Raw genomic sequence first — 21,955 nt, forward strand, 5'->3', positions numbered from 1 at the left:
AAAATGAAAAATCTCAGAGGGGAAACGATGGCAAAATAAAACGAAGAAAGGAATCCCCTTTGATGGCTGCTCGGGGAATCAATCTTACATGTTCTCCAAAGGGGGAGTAATATGGGATGAAATGGAATCCTTGCTGATTGGATGACACGAAATAAAAACGTTGCACACAACGAGATTGTTAATAGCACTGTACTCCGGACTCTGTCTTCTATATACTTTTACCCCAAAAACCTCTCGTTTGGTAAGCCAATTACGTGGATACCACACAGGGAGCAAAAACAAAAGGACAATAAAGGACTCGCTCGTAAATGCCATCAAAGCAGCTTAGCTAAGCAGAGTGACTCCTTCGTCGACGAGTTGGTTCCCCAGTTGATGATGCTGATACCTACACTGCTAAGTTACATATACGCCGTGTTGCTTTTCAATAAACCGCACGGACAAACCGCAAAAATAGCAACGAAAAATAAACCAAACCAACACAAATTCTTTGCATACTTTTTCGAGCCCACTCAAGTGGCAAGCCAACGAACGACAGCACTTGATGAGCTTTCCAATTACATTTAGCCGTGTTGCCTGTTAACTGTCTCTTCCGTTGGCCGGATAAGGAATTAACTGCCGGCCTCGTAAAAGCCAAAAGCAAAAATGGCCCTCAACTGATTTCTACTGCTGACTTGGCGTGTGCACAATAAAAATTATCATAAGTTTGCTATCCCATGTGGGAGAGCCGCCTCGTCCATCCAGCAAACTGCAAACGCAATTTGTGTAATGAAAGTCGAGAGGTTTTAACCGATGTGGATTTTGTCTGTGCTCTGAGAACAGATCAAATCTTTCTGCAGGTTAGTCAATTGATTAAAGGAGCGCCTAATGGCTGGTTTGTTAAGAGATTAATAGAGAATACATATGATTGTATATGTTCAAGAAGTACAGGTTGTAGAAATTTGTCTATAATGTTTAAGTTAAACTTAAATGTTATAATCAAGTCAACCGGATCCACCTTTCAGCAGCTTGTCAAGGGTTTCGGATTTCCTCTTCCTCAGTAACTGCCAACGATCGGAAACACTCGATTGAAAATTGTTAAATTATTTGTAGTACAACAAAAGTTTTTGCTATTTCAAAATCTTCGTAAAATGGCCAACCGTATGAGAGGAGGAGCCTGCTGTCCTTCAAGATGTCAGCCCGCCTGTCCACCATGTCCGCCACCTGGTCCGCCCTGCGATGCACCGTAAGTTGAATTTAATTCATATTTTTCATTTCTATAATCCCTTTAAAGTCTGGTGCGACTGGATAAACTGTGGCCGGAGCCCTACAATCCTTGCTCCTTCAAGAATTGCCTGATCTTTGGCGGTCACGATGAGCCCTATATTCGACCCTTTGATCCTAAGGGTTGTACACGAATGCGTCGCAATGATATCGACCGATCGTTGGGCTATCCCATAGGCGTAGTGTCTGGTACGACTGTTGTAAAGTCGGGCATTCCGAATCAGGAGAGCGTCCGGTTTGCTTCAAATCTTAAGGCATTTGCTCATTCCTATTACACGCGGCGCGATGAATGGAAACCGGATACGATCGATATGGTGGTGAACGAGGGTCAGGTTTTGTTTAACGATTCCGAGAACATGGACCCTCCGAATGCATCAGACTCGCCGGATATCTACGATGAAAATGAGCAAAAGGTGACGCGCCACTTTAAGATCAACGATATCGAGTTTGCCATGGAGTTGGAGGCGCCCTTTGAGGTCTATGGCTACGAAAACGTCATACGCAATCTACGCAGAATCTTAAGAGCCTTCTTCAAAAAGGCCAAATACGGTGTGTTCTTCACACCCAATTGGTATCTGCTGATTTGGAAAGAGAAGGGTGTTTGGATGGTACTCGATTTGAATGGCAGGGACAAAAACACGATGAAACCGAACAATGAAGAGGGGTATCCCCTATTGTTAGGCCTCAAGTCCTTCGATAATGTTGTTTGGTTGATTAAAAAGGAGAGCTATCTTGATAAGAACGCTAAGTTTTCAATTAGAGAAATCCTCGTTGTTCGTTTGGCCACCCCTGGAAGTACTGGTCAAAGTTGGGAGCGAGAACATGGCATGCGAATGAGCCAGTTCGATGTGATTGCCTCCGATTATGCGTATGTCAAGTCAAATCTTCATCTCACCCTAAACTCGAAGGATGCGCTAAGGAATCGTAGTGCTCTACCTGTGGCCGTGGCAACTGCATTGGCATCGAAGATCGATCATCCAGCCACTTGGGACCAGAAAATGTACGATAAGGTCATGTGCTATGGCGTTAATATGTGCAAAAATTGCTGGGAACCCTGTATGGATCCCAGTAAACCGATGGATCTCGATGATTTTCCACGACAGATTCGCTTGGGTCAGTTTGTGGCCGAGATTATGCTAACTCCAAATGCCTACGAGGGCTGGTGGAAGTGTGTGCCGATGTACAAGTTCAACGATTTCCATCTTATGTTGGAGAAGGCTCTCGATCAAAACGATTATATAATCTTCCAGATCAACAATCAGATGTATTCGCTGTGGAAGAAGTCGGATTTTATCTACCTAATGGATCCGTATCGCCACAATATAGTGGGTCGCATTTTGGAGGAGGGCGAGGATCCGAAAAGTGCCACGGTTCGCATGTTCGGTAATATGGATCGTCTGTTGAGTGTTTTCCATCAGATCCTATTGGAATCGAATCGATCCGCTGTATTCCATATACATACGCTCCGGATTAGAAATATTACAGAATGTCCGCCGGGCACAGCTCCTGCCCTACTACCTCCGGATGAGGATGTGGAGGTAAGATCGCTCAATGAGAATATCCGTTTCGATGAGAACTACGACAAGTGCTTGCAAGAGCTGGGTGAGATCAGCGATTTCGAGGAGGATCTCGTCTCCGAGATCGAACCCATTGTGGAGATCAGTTCCTCGGAGGAGATGGTCGAGGAGGAGGAAGGTGGTGGCGGTGGTGCTGTCGAAGGAGGCGAGGGAGAGGAAGACGATGAAGATTAATCTGCGGCTAATGGATATTTTCTTTATTGAACGAATTATTGTAGATTTTTAACGCCTCCATATATGAAATTGTTTATAGGATTTACAATTTGGACAATGAATGAAAAAATTTTAAGTACATAAATTATAAGTTGTTTATTCATTTCTGTGATATATATTATTCTGCAAGTCCCATCTCAGTAGCATCAATTTGTCACTTACTGTTTTTCTACATCCAACTTCGGCTCGACATGTTATGCTTTCCTCAGGACTTTCTAACAAGCGCGACAAGAGGACAATGTGTTTGAAAAAACAGAAAAACGAGATGTTGCGAGGGCGCGCGTAAAACATTTTGAATTAAATGTCACGTTGTCGGTGTAAAGTCGCTTGTTCAGCGACACAATGACAACAGGAGGATATCTGGCTAAAATAGTCACAGGACGCGTGGCTCCTTAAAGCGTTTGTCATCTCTATGTTATTGCCACCACTCGACAAGCGATGGGCGGTGAGACTGGGCGTGGTCCGTATGTGTCATTAAAAACAGAGCAGGTGAAGTGAGGGGCAAAAAAAATTGTGATGCCAGCGGCGGCCTGCTGAGGAGCCTTACCATTTTCCCATTTACCCGAGGATTCCGTAGGAATAAAAAAAAAACGTAGAACAGAACACACTCTGGGGCATCAGTCACTTAGACAGCAGGTTACCTGTGCCACCAGATCGCTTCTTCTTCTTCTTCCCATCTCACCTGTGCTTATTTGCATGGCTGACAACAGCTACATTGTTGTTGTTGCACCCGTAGACATTTCTGTCTGTATTTTGCATTCGCGAGCTGGATTCTCGCTTCTACCCAGCGACGACATTTCACAAAAGTCGACAGCGCGAAATTAATGGAAATTTAAAAATTGCATTTTTCGACATCCGGCGGCAGGACGAAGAAGAAAAGGACACGAAACTGAAATTGTGGTCTCGCCTGTCGTTGAGAGATAATAGAGACAACGGGCGGAATGTGGAATGGTTTTCAAGTTGACCATTGCCACTTTTCAGCTGGCTTAAAATGCTGCTTTTACCCTTTAACCCTTTTTCATTATTAATTAATAAAGTATTCGGCTTACCTGCAACGACAAAAAAAAGAGAAGAGAATTTAAAGTTAGCTCTGGTTTTATTATGCACATTTCATATATTTATTATAATAAATTGCATTCACTCAAATACAATTAAAATTTCATCAACTGAACAATTAAAGTGCATAAAAACACACTTTTTGTGCCACATCCTTTATGGGGTTGTTTGAGTTTTTTTTTTGCGCTGTTTGCTGATTGCATTAATTTTTAATTTTGCGTGTAAATATCGTTCCACTGCTGGAAAACTGTTGGTGCAATTAATTTGTAGTTTCACGTGTGCCACGCCCCCTTCTCAACTGTGGTAATTAAACTACTGCGACTGCCACGCCCACGCCGCCCACATGGCGTCATATGTCAACGACAGCCGAACGACAAACTATGCAAAACAAAGCTCTGAAACCTCGAAAGAAAAGCGGAAAAAAAAGTATGGCACTGGACACACACACAGGACAGTTGTGGGAAAATTGTGTGGGGGCTTGTCGCAATTTTCCTGCTAAGTGCACATGATAAATTAATGATTGAAGGCCCGTGTGTGTTTTCCGGCAAATCGATGGTAGACGGCACCTATGACAAAGTGATTAATTGTCAGACGGTGCAGCGAAGTGGGTGGGGAAATCAGGGGCGTTGTGTAACTAGAGCAGGCACATACTATATCCATCGAACCATCACAGGTAATTTGTGCAATTTTTGACGTGGCAGGTCCCAAGAAACCTGGCCATGTAAATAAACCTCGGTCCTAACACCACCCACTCCACTACCTTTAGCTGTTAAGTGATACCCCCACTTCGGATTTCCCCCATTTCGGCTGCCACAAAGTCAAAGCACACGTCATTAAGGCACACATTTGAGAACTACTGTTTAATTGATTGGGCAACTTATGTGCCTCGATAGTGGGGACTCAATACAATCCTGTAGATAAACTGCACTTGTAAGCTGGCGAACCAAAATTCTAACTAAATATAACGTATACGCAATGTTGCCGTAAAAATGCGATTTGAGTTAAATAGAGTCTTCACTTATTAAAGAGCCAAGAAAATTAAGGATAATCCCAAAATCAATATTTAAATGTTCATTATTCGCAACTTTTTTTTATGTATCTTTAAAAAAAAACTGGACAAATTTTACATTTTTAGTTCAACACCAAACCAGGACCACAAACACATTTACATTAACTGACAACGACAGTAACTATGTGTAAACCATGGATACATGCAAATAATTCCCACTGCAAATGCAACAACTTTGACAGCAACCAACGGCAACAGAACCACAAACTTTGCGATTTTGCAACCGAATCAATGTGCAACGGGAAAAGTTTTAGGCCAAAAACTTGGAAACCCTTTTACCCTAACCGAAGGGCATTCGAAAATAAATATAGTTTTGATTTTAGGAAATTTAGCAATAAAATATTATAGAAGTATCTTGGAATTATTTATGAAATTTAAATAGTTATATGACATGAAGAAGAGCACAATACTATCTCTAAGTGCATTAAAGCAATCAAAATAAAACCCATTTAACACATTTAAATATATCGATTTGAACAAGTGAAAACCATAGCCTCATGCTCCATTAGGCAGCAATGTTGCCTGAGGCAGAAATGCGTTTTAAATATATTGCATTTTTATGCAATAAATTCTAGTTTGGTTGAAATTAAAGTCGAATCAAATCGTTGTTATTAAAAGTTTTTGCATTCTGGAGGAAAAAAAAAATGTAGAAAATCCAGCTAATATGCAAATGTTTGCTTTAAACCTGCAGGCGGGCATAAAACAAATATCCCAAAGAGTTTCATACTATAGATAAAACAAAACATAGGAGCGAATAAAAAAGGAGTGGAAAACAAAGCAGGAATAATAACGAGTTTTATGGGAAGGATTTACATATAAGTGTGTATGTATGTATGTATGCATGTATGTGTTTGGTGTTTGCATGTGGAAGGATATAGCTCCCACAACAACTGCAATTGCAGCTAAAAGAAAACTCTGTTTTATGTTTTTTTTTGAGCCACCACTTCACTTGCAACAATAACAAGGAAACCGTCAGACGATTGTCCTTTGGCCATGGCATCATCGTCCTTTCGAGTCCTTTGGCATGTTGGCCATAGGATCCTGGCCGCAAAAAAGCAGTCCCACAATCCACTGTCCCTGCACAGTCAACGGTATTTGCATGTAATTAAATTTTCCACTCGGCAACTGCAAACTGCAGCTGCTTTCTCCTATTTGCACAGAACTGAATAAAAAGTGAAGCTAAGTTTGTTGGTGGGACGATGCTGATTCCACTCCCTTATGCACGAGTTTTTCCCCTGTGTTTCCAACTTTTTTTTTTTTTTGGATCAGAAGGTGACCTCATCATGTTGGCCAGAAGTTCTGCCATTAAGTTTGTAATGGCCTCAAAGTGATGCCAAATGAGCAAGAATGGTCATCGAAACTGAACGTGAAGAATACAAATGTGCGAGTTGCATTGAAACTTTTGTGCAAGAATAATTGAGCATGAAAATGTCAAAGAAATAAAAATATAAATGTAAGCAATTAGGTAATTGAACATATCTCTAGACTTAAAATAAAAAAAGGCTAAAGTTTTATTTTGTGTACATGGAACACAATATTTTATTGCTCCTTGTCATCTCTAATATATACGTAACTCTTTTCCCGATTCGTATATTCATTCGTATGTGAGCTCATTGCCAATGAAGTTTTTCCCTCTAACCTTTGACCCTCAATCGTGCGAAATACAATTTTCAATTATCGAGAGATCTGTGCAATTTCCCTGCCACCCCACAAACAAATGCAAATCAATTTCCCGGCAAGGAGCCAGCCAGGCAATCAACTCGACAGCAAAAGGAGACCGACCAGCGAAACAATGCCAGCAAAAATGGCCAATAAAAATAAGCCAAAAATATAAACAACAATTGGCTAGAGGCAACCGCAACAGCAGAACAACACAAACATTCTACATGCGAATCAAATGTGGGCGTGGCAACAAGCAGGGGCTGGCCAGGAGCTAGATTGAAGCACAGTAAACATTTGGCCATTTGGGCGAATGAACTTTTTATGAGGCCAAGCGTAGAAAAAAAAAAGTGTAGCAGTGTGGCAGAAGCCAACAGCAGAAAGCTTATCCCTGCTGAACAATTTTCTTGGCCACCACCAATTTAATGCTGCTGGCTCAGCGGTGGGCGGCAAAATACCGAAATGAGCTGAATCGAATTCAATTCCAGCGAAACACTCGACATAAAGCAAAAATTTCTATTAAACCAAATGGTTGCAAGCGCATAATAAAAGTCAAAGAAATGGAAAACAACGGTGCAAATTATTGGTTGCCAAACCAATGGGTAAGTACCCTTATTTTCTTAGCGAAAGATAGCTGCCAAAAGTGCGGATAAACATAGAACGTAGATATTTGGATTAAGTATACTGTTTTGTGAAATGATTTACCACCTGAAAGTTAGTTTGTATAATCTACAAAGCAAGTTAAATTCTCATACAGTATAAAACTAGGATACTCGAGAATTTGATCGCTGAGTGGCAGCTGGCTTCTCACCAACACACAGACAAATAATAAATAAATCTACTGCAGGCCACAAAAATAAACAACTACGCTCACAGATACACACGCACACATACTCGGGGGCAAAACGCACTTAATGAATAAGGTGTAGAAAGAAATGTAAACAGATACTTAACCTCCAGCGAAAGAAAAGGCTACAAACGAAATAAAAATCAACAGAAGTGAGATTAGGGGTGTGTGTATATCTGTGTGTGAATATGTATGAAAACAGCAAAGTAAAGCCAAATGAAATAAAGGAAAATGTAAGCAAATAATAAAAGGAAAACAGCTAAGCGCTTTTCCTTCCCCGCCAGCAGTCCAAAAACCCCAAAGACCAACCTCGCAAACCACTTGGACATGAAAACGAACTGAAGGTGTGTGTGTGTTTATCTATGCATGTGTGCGGTGTGCGTATATGTGCACATTAATGACAGTGTCTGTGTGGGTTTGCCAACATATAATTAAGTGTCTGGCAAGCGCAACAAAGTCACGTAATTCTATTTAAGATTATTTAATAAAAAAGCACACGACGAGAACAGTTAATTAACATTTTCTTTTGGCTTTCATTTGCATTTGTCTTGCTCCTATTCACTCAAAACGTAATACGTGGCGCATGAGTAATGTCCAAAAGTAGCAAATCCTAACCATTGCTACAAGACGCAGAAAGAATTTCATTAAATACTTCTCAACGGAATAGAATGAAATAGATGCTTAAAAAAAATTTCTATGAATTAGTTAGTACTCAGCATTTGAATTTTGAAAATCTACAACGAGGCGTATGCGTAATATTTACAAATATTGCTGGACATTTTCAACTTCCTATGGGCTTTTAATAAATCTAGTCCTTTAAGCGTCTAACATATTAATATTTAATGGTTTGCGTGTATCAAACGAATAAATTTTTGACGCACGAATAAACTTCGTATTTACTTTATATTTTGTCTTTTTATCCAGGCCATATATCAAATGAACCTCTAATCCAGAACGGAACTCTGAAATTGAATTTCAAACTGCTGTTATATCATTCGCATTCATATCAATTTCGCATCTTTTCCGCCTATGATTTATGCTTGCATAAAAAATTAAATATAATTCCTTTATGCCCATTTCCTGGCGGGCAATTACACGAAGGAAAAAAAAAACCGAAAACAAATGAGAAATATGCAAATTTTTGAAAGCTACCATAAAAAGGTAGATAGGACACACGAAAAATTCGTTTTTGTGTTTGTTTCACCGCAAAATGGCAAATGGCAATTTATGTGCATAAATGTATAGGCATAAAAAATTCTGCAAAATTTTAATGATGTTCGCTGAAATATTTAATGCATGGGGCACTTAAAAAGCCACCAAAAAATAGCGATTAAAAGTAAATGAAATTCCGTGATGTTAAAAATATTGTAAATATTTCATAGACAAAAGAGAATATACTTTGCTTATGGATAAAATATTTACAAATAATTATGGCTGCTAACCATATTTGGGCTTAAAACAAAATGAACACAAAGTGCGACGATTTTAATTAATTCAAATGTTGTGGAAAAAGTGTGAAATTCCCACTTGCATGCAAATGGCGATATAAATGGGCGTGGCTGGCATTTCAAGAATGTCAATGCTAGACACTGTTTGTTGAAGCCAAAACAATGCCAAATGGGCCAACAAGTCAAGCCAATTCCACTTGACTCAAGTCAACCGTCAAGCGGACAAGTTGGCCAAAAACTTGACCAACTTGGATGGGCGCTACAGCCCAGTGGGCGGGACCAAATCGTCTGTAACTACCTGCAGTCAGTTCGAATCCATCAAGGTAACAACTGCACTACCCCATCCATTCATCCATCCATCCATCCATCTCCTCCCCTCCCACTCTGTTTGATTGGTTTATGTGTTTGATTGGCAATTTCTAAAAATAAAACAAAATTCTCTATAATACAAAAAAGTATTTCTTGTGTGTATTGGTCTGTCTGTTTGCCACTTGATTGCGGTTTTAGACTTTTCCACTTGTTAAGTCTCATTCCGCAGACGAGTTTTGCTTGGTCTAGTCGACTCGACGCGAATCGAATGGAGTGGAGTGGAGCGGCGTGAATAGCGGCGACTGACGTTCGAGTTGCAGTTGCCTCCTCTTCAGGCTTTAATTTAGAACGCTGAGCGTTGAACGCGGCCCCAAAGGCGCAAGTGGCACGCAGTCGAAGTAAATACAAGAAATGGGTCGAATGGGTAATGCCCTGTGATTCGCAGAATGAAGGCAAACACACAGAACTAGAACATTGCTGAAGGGCTAAGAAAGGTGTCAAATTTAAATTGAATATTTCAAAAAATTAATATATTATAAGAATTTAGAACGTAAATGCAAACTAATATACCCACTTGATCCATTGCCTCGTGCGAGGCATACAAAGAAGGGAATGAAACACAGATAGACGGCGCTCGATAGGCAACCAGACAGATAGAAAGAGAAAGAGACAGAGGCCAGGCATGGGTGCAGATTTTCAGGGGGTTTGTGGTCTTAAAGGGGGCGAGCCGGGCAAGGAAAGACGGTGCAGGCAATGAGCGTATAAAACAAATTGCATATCGCTGCAGAGGAACCTCTCAGTAACAGAGACAACAAGAGCAGCAAAAACAACCTGCAATAAAATAAATGAAAATGCGCTTGGAAAAAGCATTTCAAGTGCATTTCAGAGGGGGGGGGGGGGTCGGAAGGGGCTGGAAAATCGTCGTGAGCGGGGGGGGGGGGAAGGAAGCAAAAAGTGGGGGAAAGCGACGCATTAAAGCACGGCCAGACTGAAAACTCAGACCCCAGACCCAGACGGTTGTCTATTTAAACAGTCTGCAAGTGGTGGGTGGGCCAAAAACGTGCTGGCGAAGGGGTAAAGGGGGCTTTGGCTTTCGCGAGGGAGATGGAGATATGGTCGTAATAGATGGATAGCCTGGGCCCAAAAACCAGAATCGGCCGAAAAGCCAGCGAGGCATGCAATTGTTTTAGGCCTTAAATAACTGTATTTTCCGTTCTGTTCAGTTCCGTTCCCTTGGCCATTTTCGGTCGTTTGGCGCTAAGTGGTGGGAGGTCCCTTTAACTCCAACCTCCCTCCCATATTTACCCCCTCCCCACCCCATGCTGTTGGAGTGAAAGGGAGGCAGACACTAGGCAAAATTGCACATGCAAAATGTTATGGCATGTAATTGATGTCATTATATCATTGCATGGAATGCATCGAAGACATGGCATATAGATATATAGAGACGGACATTGATCGTGCCCGTGATTTATGGTTCGTTAACTTTCACCCTATCCCTGCAGACCGACCGCCCACAAAAGGCGAATATAAAAAGGCATAATGAACATTTACCATGTGGCATAAGGTGACAATGGAATAAGTGGCCCTCAATGTTCGGTTGGCTGCCTGGTGATTATAACGGAAATTGATGGCGGGTATTATGGTCATAATTGCGCTGGACTAAAGTGAAAATTCGTGGAGATCCGTGGGTGGCTTGTAACAGCATCAATTTTGCATCTCAGCGGGGGTAGTAGTTGTTTAAAGTCACGTTCGACAGCACACTAAAGAATAAATCATAACTGAACTTTTAATAACTTCGAAAAATGCAATTTAAATCACTTGCTTATAGATTGAGTAGTAAGCGAAATATATGCATAAACTTCGAAGATGTAGCTAACAACAACAATTAGCATATGAATTTTGCATGCTGTGATAAGTTTGTAAAGAGCTGTCGAAATTTTTCTTGCCGTTGTTAACCATTTACAACATTTGTTTTTACACTCTACTAAATATTACAATCATCGTTTTAATGCCAAGCATACATTTTTTAATGCCTTTACCAGGATATATCCTCTCATTAACAAATACTATAAACGTCATTTCGTAAAAGGCTTCCTCAGTTTCAACTACCAATCATCCAAACTTCACTTCTATTCCATTTGGACAAATGTGGAAATGGATGCAAATGAATCACGCGTATGGAATGTGAAATCAATTAAATGGAAATCAGCTGCATAAAAAAAAAAAAGGAAAAAAGAAGGAGGAGTTGGTCAGAGGGAGAGATATGTATCTACGTATAGATAGATAGATTGAGAGAGCAGCGATAAAAAACCAGACAATGACAATCTCCCGAGAGGGAAAGAGGCGGCTGCGGATGCGGACAAAGAAAAGTCCGTGAGCAGGTGCATTGACTGTCAAGCTCTAAACGCATTTTCCACCCCTCTCCTCGTCGCACCGACCGTGGAAAACCCCTTTGGGCCAGCACAGCTCGGCGTTAACTGGCTTTGGCTTTGGCGCTGCTGGCTAAGCCATTCCATTCAGAGAACGAGGCGAGGCTAAGCGGATGCATTAGACTATGTTGGATGTTGGACAACGGCAAACGGAACAACGCCAAAGGAAAAAGCAAAAATGCTGCAAAAAAAAAAACAGGAATAAAGCTTCGCAGAAAAGTGAAAATTCACAGAGGGGGAAAACGGAGAGAACTGGTTGCGAATGGGCGAAGAAAACCGCGAGGGGCAGAACGAACATCTTCCAATGACGCGAAGCAAAGACGTTTCTAACGGTTCAACAACATTGAAGTCTTGAACCAAGATATATACTAGTAGGTATTGGAATGTGCTATAGTCTCTATCCATCTACCTTTCTTTGTCACACTGCTTCCACACTTTTGCTTGAGCATATTCTTCTCGGTCGCTGGCAACTTCATACCCGCCTCAAAACACGATTCGCTAACAATGGCCATTAGCAATCTGCAGACTGTTGCAGATGTACCATCCAGCAACAACTTTGTTGCAATTTCACTGGTTGCTGCTGTATTCCAATAGACAGTCAGTCCATCCAGGCGTATAGGCGACAAAAACTTGCTGCCGTAGTCATCGAAATTGCAGACGTCTGATGTTCGGCGTTGTCGTCGCACAACGGGGCGTATGAGTGTGCTGATTAGTAGGAAAGTAGATAGTGTTTGCAACAGGCAACGAAATAAAGGTGATTTTGCCCACACATAAGGAACACAACACAATAGACAGCAGGTTAACAAAAATATACCAGTAAATTGGGCCTGTTTTTCAATACTAAAAAAGGCTTCCCTTTTTAAAAATTATCAGAGCCTTTTGCAGATAGAAATGTCCGCTTCTATGCCTTCGTTTGCGCATCAGAAATTTGCGAAATTATTTTTGCGGTCGTTGCCTTTGTCAACTCATCAGCATCAGTCTTTTGCATTTCCCTACGACCAACTAACTTCCAGCATTCGTTAGTCAAAAATTTTCCCAACTTCGGCTAGTTAACAATTTTCCCTTCCCGCCGCTTACCGCCCGTTTCAATACTCCGCCAATTTGGTTACACAGAAGAGGCTTTTGTACAATATTCAACATGTAATTTATTTTAATTAACCAACTTGACAAAGACAAACAGCGAAGATGAAGTCAGAGCGAGATAGAGTTAGCAAGGGGAGCTGGAAATGAAATTTCATTTATTCATAATTCAATTAAAAATTTAGCAAACATTAAATTAACAACTTGATTAGCGCAATTCACGAGATATTTAATGGGATTAGGCAGGCAGAATTTCATTTTAGTCAGAACGTACAGTAATTGCCATCAAAATAGAAGCACCCGCAGGAGCCGCAGCAGCTGGAAAAGTGATAAAGTAAAGGGAGGGCGGCGGAAAAGCGGCAGAATCAACAGCAGCGGCGACAGACAAATTATGAAGCTGGCAATAAACTTCCGCTCAAAATTAGCGCAACTTCCTGGCAAGCCCCAAAAAGAGTACCCCCCTCCGCCCCTTCTCTGGCCACGCCCACAACGCCACCGCCAAAAAGACGCTGAAATGCAAAGGCAACGAGTGGGCGAATGGCGATGACGCTGACAGCGGCGATAATGATGATGGGAAATGGGACGGATGGTGGCATTAGAATGGCAGGGGGGATGGGGGGTGGTACTCTGTGTCGCGTTGGTGTTGGCACGTCCTCAAACTGTTGCAGTGATTCTGCAGTCGTGAAATGGAAAAAGCTTTATCGCGATATTGTGATAGCGCTCTACACTCGAAATAAAAAATTTGTCCACTACTGGTGGGAATGTCTACTCGATCTTTAGATATGTTACATAAATAATTTTCACTTATAAAGCTGCCATTTCAAATTATTCTTAATTTTAACAGTATTACAGTGAAAAGTTTAAAATAATATTTTGAAGATCGAGAAACATTCAAAATCGTTACACATTATTTTTGTAGTGTACCTCAATTAGTCATAAAAAGTTTATTAATAGCGCATGAATAATAGCTAAATAGACTCTGCTACTTATTCAATTCACTTGTGCAGCTTGTAGTTTTTGTCTAATCGCCTGTGGGAAACCCCAGTATTAATAACTTTTACTTTCGGTTTACAAAACTGACATTCCCTTTCCCAAAATATTTACCTTTTTGAACTTTTACTTTTGTTTTTCAGTCGCAGAGCGTTGACTCAACTTGCTGGGGAGTGGCCACCAAAAAAGTGTTCTGCTTGCTTTTGGCGTGTATTTAGCTTGCTTTGCTCCTCTTTTATTTTTGGGAAAGGTGGCAATCCTGGCAGACAAGCGCAGACATGCACACACACACACACAGAATCACACAAACACAACTTGGAACTTGCACGTATATAAAAGGAAGCTTTCTTTCTTAAATTCCTTATTTTTTAATCAACAAATTCGATTTGTTGAAAGTAATTACACTATATAACAAATATTTATCATTTTGAGCATTATGAAAAAGCCGGAAAATGGGAAAATGCCAGTGCAAACACAGCAACAACACGCGACGCAAGTACAAACAAATGTGGCGGCTGAAAAAATCGATAAATTTGTCGGAGGCGCTGGCGTCGACGTCGCCGCTGGCAGAGCAGCAGGGGCGTCGTCAAAGGGGGGTTGTTTTGGTCGAAAAGGGATGTGCAATTGGGTGGTGGAGGAGGAGGTTGGGAATTTCAGCCAGACATTGCCGGTTGCGATTCTTTATTACTGCCGCTGTTGTTGTTGCTGCATTTGTATCAAAGTTCAAAGTTGCCAAAGTTCAATTCACTTTTTACCCTCTCTATATAGCCGCGCTTGCTTGCAAATGATTTTCTCTTAACAAATTATTTAGATTTTTGTGCACTGTCAAAAGTTGTTGGCTTTTTTTGCGCGCCCGTTGGAGTTTGTTGTTGTATGTTTGTTTGTTGGCTCTTCACTTTGACCGTTTGCTGCTCTTCCCGTGTCTGGGTTTTGTGTGTGTTTTTGGGGAATTTCTCCAATTTCAATTCGTTTTCGTCTCGTCGGGTCGAGCAACGAAGTTCAACTAATTGCCGAACGTGCTCTAGACTCTGAATCTGAAACTGAAGTCAAGCCTCTGTCGGCGTCGCAGTGGCTCTCTGGGCAGCGCTGCGTTGCATGTGAGTCGAGACTTGGGCTTTTATTACCCAGTACTCGACGGGTTACAGGGTATCAGAGTTACTTTTGCAGTTTCTGTGATATACAATAGATAAGTTCATCAAAGTTACTTGATGGTTGGTATAATATAAGCTCGATAAAAAAATTTTTAGATGCATTAGAAATGATGTATTAAATGAATTATTAGAATTAGTTGAAAGAAATATATTACATATTATACTATTTTTTCGCTAACGGGTATATTGTAGTCGCAATTTTGCAATGTAAGTGTGTCTGTCGGTGTTTTTTTTACTGTTATCGTTTGGCGCTCTCTCACATGCAACTCCAGTGGAGCCAAAGGTGCAGTGGTGGGGGGAATAGTGGCGAAAAGTGGGAGGCAGACCAGCAGGTTTTCCTTGGCTAGACAAAAGCAGATGTTGTACACAGAGAATAATTTCAATCGTATTGGAGATTCAATAGGGGATTACTAAGATTTCAGTTAATTAAAGTTGCTTAAGACAGTTTAAAGAAGTTTTTAAAGTTTAAAAATGAGTTTTAGAAATAATCGATACCATTTTGTATGATTTACAATTGAGAGTCACAGTAATCTTGCATTTCAAGTTCCAACTATTTTTCTTAGTGTAAAGTTGCCGGGCAAGTTGCACTGCGCTCTTGTGTTATGTCTGTCTCTCCGGTCTGTCCGTCTCTTTCTGTCTGTTTCTTCGGTCTCTTTCTATTGCCGGTTCGTTGCAAATATTTTGCCGGCCGCTCCTCAGGCGCTGCTACTGCCTCTGTCGCAGTCGACGTCGACGTCAACTGCAACTGAGAATTGAGAATGCGACTGTTATTCTGTGGAGCGTGGCTTTTGTTGTTGCTGCTTTTATTATTGCAACTACTGCTGTTAGTCATTTTCTGTTCTACCGAATTTATTGTTGTTGTTGTGACGGGAACCAGGAAAGTTTATACAAGAAAAAAGGTTATATTCCTAGAAGAGCCTATACGGTATTGCGGTCTAAGAAAATCAACCAGATATGAGTTAATTTTGTTGGTTTTATGCTTAAGCAATTTTAGACATTATTATGGTAATATGGATTTCCTGTTAACTTGTTCTATACACTCCAATAATATCATGTGGTAAAATTACATGCTCCACGTGGTAAAGCAGTAACTTCGAAAATATTTTTTTTTTACATCTTAATCAATTTAAGCTTGCCTATTTAAGGCTCGCCACCAATTTCACACGACATTAAAGAGCCCAATAAAAACCAGGCCTACGCCATAAACATAAACTTCCATAAATTCGCATAAAAATAATAAAGCTTTTGCCACATAACTCCCTAATTTATGCGAATGCCCCTCTCTCAGAAGGTGTCAACTTTATGATATAATCCCAGCCAACATGAAGCTAATCCCCAAGAAACCTAAACTTCATTTACAACTGGTACAAACCAATTTTATTGTAGGCAAAACCGAAAAACTTTTTGGCCAGATCGCCAATTATTAACAACTTGCCAAGAATCACCCTTGTTAAGAAAACCACAATGGAAAAAAAAAAAAAAAGTCAGCGAACGAAATCGAGAAATTTTTGTTTGGGGCAATAAAAATCTTGTACAGAAATCGAGGGGGATAACTTCAACTTATATCGAGAAAAGTTTCGAGTTCTCCATTTTGGGCAAGTTCAAAAGGGAATTTGTCGGCATTTCAAGAGTTGCGGTTTAATTGCAGCCGGGAAAACTTTTCCTGAAAGCAGTGGTGGTGAAAATTCTGTTGGCAGTTGCAGTTGCCAGTTGCTTGAGTGGCAAGCTTGGTGCATTATTAATTAACCATGAAAATGACACCAAATGGAAGCCCACTAGCTATCTCTTTCTCAAAAAGATTCCCACACGTCAACAGCAGCAGCAGGCGGCAAAAGGAAATCTCTTGTCTGCAGAAGAGAACTCTCAACTTAAAGCCGCAAACTTTTCCAAAAGTCTTTGCTAGAACAAATATATATAAAAAAAAGATGGCAAAATTTAATGCGCGTGTAAACGCAGACAGAAACAAGAGGGAAATGGTCTTATAGGAAAAGCTGAAAAAGTTTCAACAAAAGAACTAATGCCAAAGGACAAAAGCCCCAACGAAACTGAAACCAAACAAAAATGTTGCTAACGAGTAGATAAAATAAATACAACATAAAAAAACAAGAAATCAGTGGCAAAAACAATGGGAACAATAAACCGAAATCACCAGAATGGGAAAAGAAAAACTGAATCTTTTCAAGGATCCGAGTCTTAAATTCTCTTCCACAGCGAATGCTTCCGTGTCTTCTATGTAAAATTGTCCCGAATTCTGTGTTAATTTGGTTGTGCAATTAATGTCTTGTCATTTTGTTTTGCTTTTTTTCTTCAACCAATTTAACTTATTGGCCAACTAAGCTTGTTATTGGTTTGTGGTCAAATTTTGCAACGTGGCGAAAAATATTAAACTGATTTAATGGCCTTTTTTGGAGTTAAACTAACCACCATACACAATGTTGGCATTGGTTTTTTATAAGGCAGGCAACTGCTTTTATATATTTATATATATATATTTTTTTTAAGACAAATATCAACATATGACCACCCAAATAATAATAATAGATAATAACTAATTATTTTTATTATGAAAAATGATCAGGAATCAAATTAATAAATTTTCTTACCGATCATATATGTATATAATATATATATTACAAATTTGTAAAAATAAAACGAATTTTAAAAATGAATTTTAAAGATTTAGCAGTGCCCCTTTGAAAGAGTAGAATATCTGCGTAAAAAACTAGCAAATAATCTGCAGTAATACGTCACAGCAGGCACATCGGCAATCGTAGAAAGAGAGGGGCGATATGGAGTAGATAGAGACAGAAGCGTGGGAGCGGGGCCAAAGGCAAGCAACTTTTGCAGTTGGCTCTGCCGCTTTTTAGCCAAATGCCAGCGAAGGCCGTTCGACTGACAAAAGTACCGTAAAGCGAGCCAAAGGCTCCCAAAAGAGCAAGTGAGAGGGCGAAAAGTGCGAGAGAGAGAGGGAACGAGTTTCAAGTATCCTCCAATGACCAAAGATAGGTTAGGTTAGGTTTTTTTTCTTGTCTATATCTTATGTCTAAAACCTGACTGCAAAACATGGCAAAAAGAAACAAAACTAAAACGGAATGTTGCTTGACAAGTCAGCAAAGTCCCATGATGATGCCAGGGGGCTGTGCGGAGGGGCTTGGTGGCCCAGTGGGCGGGGGGGTGGCAGGCGATATTTGCAAGAGGAGCATCGGAAGATTTAGCCAACCATGTCGGAAGCTCACTAGTTCTATTGCCTTTCGGTGTATCATTCGAAAAGTCTGAATTCCTCTGTTCGGTAGATTATTGCTTGCTGTTAAATATTTAAATATTTTAAATATTTTAAATATTTTATTATTTTTATGCGATTTGAATAAATCAGCTGTATTTATTTATATAAAGTACTAGTCTTAGTAACCTCAATGTTCTCAAGCTTGCAAGTAAGATATTAGGTTCCAGAAATACTTGGTTTTGTTTATCAAATAAATTTAGCCAGCTTTTTAAACTGGCACATTAGCTATTTCCCCCTTAAGCAAACCTAGTAAACGGATATTGGATGGAAGCCCAGAACCTTTTGCTTAGGATATACTATAGTGTATATCCTATATATGATGCAAATCAGCAAAGCTTTAAGTTAGTGGGTTTGCGATGGAATTCCGGCAAAGAGCCCTCATTTCAGATGTATATGTACGTGCGGAGGGAATGGACGATAGGGGACACAGAAAGCGAACCCTAAGCATTTGCCGGCCCTCTTTAGATAGTTGCCCCAATCGGGCTCCCCTCGTAAACCTAGGCCCATCCGCTCATTCCCAACAACCGCTTGACAAGTAGCTTACAGCCAACGAAACGGCGCGTTTTATAAGCTAACCTCTACAAGAGCCCCACCCACTTTCAGCCCACGCCCCCATATATAGTCCCATCATCAAGGTTACACACTTACACTGCGATACGCACATATGCGGCCTATAACACTAACACACACGCACAAGAGGCTTTGTTATTACGTCCGGAGGAGGTCTCGCTTTTTTCCCTATTTTTTTTTTTTTTTTTTTTTTGCCTCCTACAGCTCTTAACCGTCAGCCAGTGGCTTAGTCAGCGGGGAGCCATTCGAAAAGGTGAGAAAATGTATGTGTATCGCAGAAAAAAGTTTAACAAAGTTTAGGTGCACAAACTTCCAAATTGTTGGGGCATTCGGCTTATAAAGTTTGCTAAAGAAGGAAAAAATTAACTGTAAGTATGCTCGGATATCGTTGTGAGATTTTAAAGAGCTTTAGGCGTGCTTGCCAAAGCAAAAAAAAAACTTAAAAGAAAACTTTAAGGAATTTTTAAGCAATAAAGGTTATATTATAAAGAGTAAAAAAGAAGTAGCATTCTTGTAGTGTTCCCCTTTTATAGCCCACACCACTGGTTAGCCGCCAGCACCATTTCGATCATTACGCATGTAAAGAATCCTTGCACACACGCGCTCCAGCACACACACACACACGCACACAGAAGGGGCTAGAGTACACACACCTGAGGACATGTAAATATGTTTGGCCACTGTGCGTAGCCAAGGTATAAACTCATTTCGTGCAATTTCACCTTTCTCTAATTTTCATGTTCGCCGGCATTTTAGTGGCAAGGCAGGTGAAGGAGGTACTTTGGGGGGAGGGTACATGGAAGGATGTGGCACGTGAAAGGATGAGGGTTTTCGGGGGTAAAGACCGCACGGCAAATAGCCCAAAATGGTGACATTGTTGTTTAAGACTGAAGGCATGGAAGGCAACGCCGCATCTAAATCATGGGCCCAGCACAACCAGCATCATCAGAAAGAAAGGAGTAACCTACCGTCTAGTTTGCCACACTCCCCCCCCCCCCCTTCTGACATGCTACCACAGTGAGTGGCTATTGAAAAATATCCACAAGCTAAGGCAAAAATCTCACTTGCAGCCATGGATTTAGCACACGACCAAATCCCTTTGAGCACAGCCCAAAAATGTGACATTTTCTAGTTATTTGAAGTCGCATTTCGGGATACCGTATAGTGGTAGGGTTTAAATTTATAGCTGACAGCCAAAACTAATAAATTGTATTAAAGAATTTAGAATTAAATTATGCCTCAATGTGAGATAGATTTCTGAGTCATTTCATCATGCAAATTTTTGTGCAGCTTAAGATTACCACAAACAATAAATAATAATAATCGGCAGTTGTAGTTTAGTTCTTAGTTACATTTTTTCTGAATTAATAGCTTTAAGTTTGACAATTTAATTAAGATCCATATCTACAGACATCTCAAGCTGCATAACTGTGTATAATAAATATATACATTTTCTATAAACAACTACAAACTCTCATCCTTAATCCTACTAAATGAAAAACTGTGCAAGCCTTAAATGTGAAAAAAAAACTATAAGTCTGACTAGGTGTGGGCCATCCCTCGAGCACTAACTAGTTGCCCCTAATAAATGGATTTTTGCCTCTGGCCCAAAGGATGTACACATGTTCTGGTGTTCCAGGGACCAAAAGGCAGCCAAAGGAAACCTTAACATGATTAATGTTGTCGAGTGCGGTCTGGTTGGGCTGGTAGGCCAGTTGGTATAAACCTGGCCTGATGTATTTTCATGGCATGCATTAAAAATACATGAAATTACTTGAGAATAAGGACTACACGTCCATCTCAACAAGTTTCAATCGATTTTTGCCCCCAACGCGTGCGTATTGTATGTGTATGTTGGGCGATGCGAAAAATTATGAGCAAATTCAAGCGTAGCGGAAAAATCTCTGTCGAAAAATCTAAGAGCTCGAAACCGAGACCGAGACCGAGCCTGAGCCCTTGGTGTTGGCCATTAAAAATCCAAACATGCCATTGAGACAGAATGCGTGTCTGTCGGCTGTGTACATGTGTGCATGAAAGTATCCTGCTGAGCCAGCCGTCGGATTCGAAAAGCCGGAGGAGGCACTCTGGGGCATCCTCTCCGGCTCCGGTTACGGCCATTGGATGTGGGCCGTTGGTTGTTGGATGTTGGGCTTTTGGCCACGGCGGAGAAGGTGCGTGTCAGCTCCAATGGGGCTTCGGTTTCGGCCAGGCAATTAGCCTTGACAAATGTGCGGCCGGCAGTTTGGTTTAATGGATAATGTACCTGGACATGGTATGCGAGCGATGGCCACGTTGCCGAAACGAAGCGATCGCACCAAAAACAAATGTGAATTTACTGGCCGAGACAGCAACCGCAGCAGAAACCATAGTGTAAAAGTATATTTTAAGCCTTAAATGTGCATCCGACAGGTTGGAAAATTATTGTTATTCTTTTAAGCTACGAGTGAAATTTTAAAGTTATAACAATAATTGTGAATTTTTCTTGCACTTTATAAAAGTTTTATTCATTACTTAACCAGTTTTTAAAGTTATCTTCGAAATGGATCTTGTTGTCTATGTTGACTTACCTAAAACGAAAGAAAATTGGAAAAAATATTAGTTAAAAATTATATTCAGTTAGTTCCTTTACATAACTAATACAACTGGTAAACATTTTAATGGCATTGTAGCTACCTAAGCACCTGTTAAACCAGAAATCGCAATAAAACAAAACCCATCATTTGCTCTCGGATATATATATTTAAATGCCATCACAAAAGTCTGTGGATACAAGTAGGCCAAACAAATATTCCCATTCACCAGAAATAATGTATCTGCAAGTGCCAACCGCAAGTTGAATGATATTTACGCATAAAAAGAAAATAAAAATCAAGCGAATCAGCAACAATTTTGCATAATAAGCGATGACATTAAAAGAAAAAGCGCACAGGGTAAGTAAAGGAAAGAAAATAATACCTTGTCAAGAGTTTTTATGCCATCTACAGGCGTGTAAGAAATGAACTCAAGGCGCG

General features: G+C 40.5%; 2 protein-coding genes across 5 annotated transcripts in view; one reads left to right on the forward strand and one right to left on the reverse strand.

Moving 5' to 3' along the window:
• The window catches only part of shep (alan shepard), a 122,124-nt gene that overhangs the window by 77,679 nt on the left and 22,490 nt on the right, over positions 1-21,955 (reverse strand). The window contains exons 1-2 of one of the 4 annotated variants that reach the window (NM_168112.4): positions 14,696-14,949; positions 14,055-14,344 (exon numbers count right to left, since the gene is read on the reverse strand). The exons of the other annotated variants lie outside the window; for them this stretch is intronic. The gene's annotated coding sequence lies outside the window, so the exon portion shown is untranslated. Of the gene's footprint in view, positions 1-14,054; positions 14,345-14,695; positions 14,950-21,955 lie in introns of those variants that run through there. 4 annotated transcript variants of the gene reach the window in all.
• CG4669 (uncharacterized protein) lies at positions 984-3,132 on the forward strand. Its single transcript, NM_139699.4, has 2 exons — positions 984-1,222; positions 1,271-3,132. The coding sequence occupies exons 1-2, from the start codon at positions 1,128-1,130 to the stop codon at positions 3,009-3,011; spliced, it is 1,836 nt and encodes a 611-aa protein (NP_647956.2). The 5' UTR covers positions 984-1,127; the 3' UTR covers positions 3,012-3,132.

The sequence above is a fragment of the Drosophila melanogaster genome, chromosome 3L (genome assembly GCF_000001215.4).
Source record: "Drosophila melanogaster chromosome 3L".
Lineage (NCBI taxonomy): Eukaryota > Metazoa > Arthropoda > Insecta > Diptera > Drosophilidae > Drosophila > Drosophila melanogaster.